Below are 5,234 nucleotides of genomic sequence, written 5' to 3'. Positions count from 1 at the left end.
CGTCATCATTTACTATCATGTGTGTAATAATTAGTCATATAGGTATTCGCAATATATTGCTATATATTGCCATATGATATTGCCGTATTGTAGTCATATCGCAAAAGGCCATATTGTATTGCCAAGGCCTATATTGCAATATATATTGCAATATATTGCCAAGACCAATATACTATTGGCAACACTGCCCGTCATCATAGGGTAATCGACCTGGCTTCAGCCTGTATATAAGCGAACCCCTCTAGCACATAAATTAATCCCAACGCAGCACATGCGGCATGGCAGTTTTAGTATAAGTGCCTGAATCGATCGCTACTTAGGTGTGCTTGTGATGTATGCGGTGCGGATGCAGGTGGTAGATCATGCGTTTTAGGTTTGACGAGTGGGTACCCGCGCGTGTTGGAGAGCAGGTGGGCGCCGGGGTTCGATCGAGGACGACGTGGGGGCTTGATTGTTTTTGGCGGCCCATACTACTATGGTGACAACGAGCGTTACGGTGACAAGATGGGTGTCGGTGCGTTCATAGCGTCTAGCGGTTCTTACAGTAGACGGGAATTAAGGGAGTATTATGATATTTATGGCCACAGAGATAATTCATTTGAGGATATCTCGTCTAGGATTCTCAGTCTATATACACCATCTCCACTCCGCTCTCTACCTGCAGCTATCTCTTTCGGCCTGCATGAGACATATCCCAATATAAATGCATGAACACACATCCCCCACCCTCCTTCCCACCAGAACAGAAGACAGATGCCGTACCATACTTGACTACCTCCTCCCCTCATTTCTTTCATAAACTGCGTATACTTCCTTGCTCGTCCCATCCAATTTGCCATATGTAAAACAGTTTATACCCACCCACCCCCAACGCCTCCCAAAGCGGAAATAAAAAAACACACGGACAAAACAAACGATGCCTCTCCAGAGAGAATAAAAGTATGAGGAAGTCAAAACCGGGTTCTGTGCGTCCCTCCAAAAAATCCTGTTGTAACCGCCCTGCCTCACTCTGAGTAGCATAGTAGCCGCGCATAATGAATAGAATCCCCAAGACAATGACCACTTTCTACACAAAACCTCCCACTTCACCTTTTACTTCCCGCCCCTTCATCTTCACTTTCCCCGCCCCTCTCTCCAATCTTCTCAATCCCTTTCTTCACCGAGATCAAACAACCTTGCTCCTTCAGCCGTCGCGTCAACGCCGTACTCGCTTGCATTCCCGGGAAATCCTTCGCCGCAAACACCGTCACCACCCCACTCGTCACGCTGGCACTATACGGCACTTTTGTTCCCATCTTCATCGTATTGGGATCCAACACCATCAACACGAACTTCAACCGATACTGCCCGGTGGTCCGACATGACAGGTCCGGGAAGCAGAAAAAACACCCCTCGACCCCGCGTTCGTCTTTGCCCACAAATGGGCTAGCGACCAGCGTCCCCATTAGCCGACGCTGCTGGTTGCGACGCTCCCCGCCGCCTACGCTGCCGTCGCCTTCCATGGCCCCACTGTCGATGTCGCGTGACGCGTCCCATAGCGAGCAATGTATCACGTAGTATGGGTAACGTAGACGCCGGGCCATTTCGTCAAAGTCCGACATGGCGCCGGGCACGGGGGCGGATGATAGCGGTGGTGGCGGGGGCGGGGTGATGCGCAGTTCAAGGATAGGAGGCGGGTCCACGACGCGGCGGTCTCGTTCGCCGAAGCCGCATGCACGCGCTGCGAGGGGTTGTTGCCGCATGTGCAGCGTGTACGTCGGTTGTGGTCTTGCGTGTGTTATTTTAAGACATGGAATAGAGTGTAAAGGGGCACACGTACTTCGAACTATCCAGCCTGATCAGATCTGCAATCCCAATTCCGCTCGAGTCCCGCAGCTTCTGTTCCTTCGGCTTCGGCAGAGTCCCTGTCGACGGTCTCTTCCGTAGATCTCGCGACTGCGGCGACGGCGAGCGGGGAAGCTGCACATGGTGGTTGTTTGGATCACTCTGATTGTTGATGCGGTTGCTAGGACCGCCCTGCACGCCATACGGATCCTGCATCGGCCTTGGTGGTCCGAACGTTGGCGACGACTGTTGCGAGAGGGGTCGACTTTGCTGGTGTTGCGGCGGCGGCGGTCTGCTCGTTGGCTCGCTGCCAGTGTGTCTGCCGTTGTTACTACCAAGTAGTTTGCAGTACTCCTCTGCGGCATCGCGGCGCTGGCCGATCTTGCGCACCTGCCTCGTCTCAGTGGTCTGTCGGCCAAAGTGGTAGACCGAGCCGGTGCCTGGTTGGAGGGGGGTAGATTTCACCTGTTGATCTTGCGGGTGCATGGGCGGCTGTAGATCTTGAGGCGCGTATGGGTATGGGTATGGGTATGGGTGTTGGTTTTGTTGGTTCTGAAGCGAAGGGACGATGGGGCTGGAGGGCGGGTATCTGATGTTATTTGACATGGGGCGGTCGGAAGAGTATTCGAGGGGTGGGAGTGTAAAGCGCTCCGAGCATGACCGCGGGTCGTCGCGAGGGCCGTCCATTGAGGTGGCGGAAGGGGGACGAGATGAGTATTGGCGGTCCATGATGTGTAGATGTCAGCACCTGCGAGTTTATGTCAGTATTTAGCGCCCGTATACACATAATCCGCCTCCTGCACTTCCTCGCAACAATCGTGTTGGCGACGTCGCCCTATTCAAAAGCCGAAAACAAAGAGACAGAAAATCAGGGTTGACCAGTATGTCTTATACGGTCCCTGGGAACCCTTCCTCCAACGTCACCAACGCCAACCAACAGCAACACACCCACAAGATCGCTCAGCTCCACCACGAACAAGTGCGCCTCAAGGCAGAAATCGAAGCTAACAGAACCAGAAAAAATGCGGCCCGGCTCACCAGGTAGGAGGCAGAGCCTCGTCGCCACACTGCGTGGGGGTCCGCAAACGTGGGAATCGCAGGTATTTAATCGCAACCTCAAGATCTTGTAGGAGCCGGGAGGAGAGATCGAGAGCGCAGGCTCAGTCGTCGCGGAGCATAGGTGTCGGTATCAGTGTCGTCGTCTTCGTCGTCACTGTCGGTTCTTCAATCGTCAAGTCGAATAGAGGTCAGGGGTCAATCGGTCGCGCAGCTCGCGGGGGAGAAACATGCATCATCCGTTCCAGTTTCTCGAACTCTTGCGCAGTCTCCTTTACTTCCTTAAACCGGTCAATCTCTCGCCGAATCGATCCTGGGGAGAGGGCAGGTAGCAAGCAGGTGGGCTGCCACGGTATATGATCCAAGAAGGAACAGAATAAGAACAGAGAGAGAAAAGTCGCACCGATCACAGGGAGGGAAATGTCGGAGGTACTGACTGACTGGCGGGATTTGGGAAGATGGGGCTCACCACGCCACACGCACGGCTACTACTTACTGTACTGGTGGGTGGGTGGGTGTCCGGTTTGCAGGTGTCCGTCCCAGTGAGGATAGGAAGGATTGGGGGAGGGGGGGGGGGTGGAGGGGGGAGGGGAGGGAGGAGCTCGCGTACCGTACCGCGGCGTGTCGCAGGGTACGCGCATGAGTTAGCGTTTTACAGGTTGTGGACCTGTGAACCCAGTTGCTGACGGCGCGAGGTGGGATAAACAATACCGGATACTTCTGAGGCTGGCGCAGCGTGGGAGAAGGGCGAAGTATCGAATTCTGCCGTGGTTGTGTCAGTGCCATGTTGGAAGGATTGCAGAACGCTGTACGTTGTAAGACAGTCTGGCGGGTCGCACAGCTCCCGGGCCTAGATGGTGAGAAGGTTGGGCTATGGAGTTGGCAGCTAGGGGCCTTGATTATTATTGTGGCAGCTGGCACACGCCATGACTCGAGTTGGTGGTGACGGTGGATTTGACTGTAGCACTATAGCACTCTAGCACTATAGCACTATAGCAATAGAACTCTAGCACTCTAAGCACTCTAGCACTATAGCACTATAGCACTCTAGCACTATAGCACTCTAGCACTATAGCACTATAGCACTTAGCACTCTAGCACTATAGCACTATAGCACTCTAGCACTCTAGCACTCTAGCACTCTAGCACTATAGCACTTAGCACTCTAGCACTCTTCTGATAGTGTCCGTCCCCAGCACCAACAGCCAACCAACCACACAGCCATGCACCGCCCACCTCTTTCTCCCCTTAGATGAGCGTAGCAAATGGACGCACAGTCCCTCGGCGATGCACCTTCACCCCCCCGCGACCCGACAGATTGGATCCGTATAGTAGAACGGAGCACAGTGACGGAGCACCGTAGGATGCATCGTACCGCTGTTGGTCGCGGACCGCGTGGTCGAGAAGGAGAACTGTGGTGAGACTCTGGGTGGGTTTTTTCTCCTCTAACAGAAGCACACATGGACCGAAGACTCCCCGCCCACCATCTCCTCCTTTCCCACCCCTGCCCTCACACCCACCCACGTTGCCGGGACGCCGATGTGATACAGGAGGTATTTATTATAGTTATTATAGTACTTACACTAACTTACACTACTTGTCCTCTCCACACCCGACGCATACGCCACCCACCCCCTCACCGAATGGTGCAATGAATGCACACCCTGTCCAACCATGCACACGCAGGCACGCAGGCACGCAGGCACGCACGAAAGCACGCACGCACAACTCATCCCGCACCAGCCGTAGCCATACCCGAGAAGTTGGGAGAGAATTGTGTTGCATAGTCGAGGGGTGCGGTACGACGGAGATTACGGGAGAGGTCTTGTACGACTCGAGTAGGCTGTGGGTGCCCACTAGAGCGTTTTAGCAACTGTTGAACAGGCTGTTCAACACCCCCGTATGTAGTTAGTATAGAAAATATGAGAATTTAGTGCCATAATCCCTGTACAAACCTTGCAAGCCGAGCTCCACTACTTCCTATTTAGCACTTAGGACTATAGAGGCTTAACAGTTATTTGCTAAAGACTTACAGCAAGCCATAATCCTGTTGTAGTTAAGAAAATTTGTTAGTAATCACCTTAGAGGAACGTCATGTAACGTAAGTCGTGGCGTAACGCGGGGGATGGCGTAACGCGGGGAATTCACCCCGCCGACTTCTGATAACTGTGAATAACTCAACAATGGTTCGCTGTAAAAGCCTGGGTGTTGCTGAGCGTAAAACTTTAATAGCCCAGGCAGTATTAGACGTCCAATCTAAGAAGTATAAGAGTGCATATCACGCTGAGAAAGTGCTGGGGCTGCCGAAGAGTTCAGTGACGCGACACGTCAATGGAGGTTTGACACGCTCCCAA

The 5,234-nt window shown here is 53.3% G+C and overlaps 1 protein-coding gene across 1 annotated transcript; it reads right to left on the bottom strand.

The window, feature by feature from the left end:
• Positions 1 to 580: 580 nt before the first annotated feature.
• Positions 581 to 3,437, bottom strand: VC83_09458 (uncharacterized protein). Its single transcript, XM_024472897.1, has 2 exons — positions 1,820 to 3,437; positions 581 to 1,767 (listed from the first exon to the last, which is right to left on the bottom strand). The coding sequence occupies exons 1-2, from the start codon at positions 2,551 to 2,553 to the stop codon at positions 1,086 to 1,088; spliced, it is 1,416 nt and encodes a 471-aa protein (XP_024319650.1). The 5' UTR covers positions 2,554 to 3,437; the 3' UTR covers positions 581 to 1,085.
• Between the last annotated feature and the right edge of the window lie 1,797 nt (positions 3,438 to 5,234).

This window comes from Pseudogymnoascus destructans (genome assembly GCF_001641265.1).
Source record: "Pseudogymnoascus destructans isolate 20631-21 unplaced genomic scaffold scaffold_44, whole genome shotgun sequence".
In the NCBI taxonomy this organism is placed as follows: Eukaryota; Fungi; Ascomycota; class Leotiomycetes; order Thelebolales; family Thelebolaceae; genus Pseudogymnoascus; species Pseudogymnoascus destructans.
This window is presented reverse-complemented; position numbering and strand designations above follow the sequence as displayed.

What these genes read in the sequence shown, in the direction of transcription:
- VC83_09458 (XM_024472897.1), bottom strand. Translation starts at nt 2,553, where the DNA reads ATGGACCGCCAATACTCATCTCGTCCCCCTTCCGCCACCTCAATGGAC. An exon ending in ATCAGGCTGGATAGTTCGAA is followed by an intron (nt 1,768 to 1,819) that starts GTACGTGTGCCC and finishes AACACACGCAAG; the next exon opens with ACCACAACCGACGTACACGC.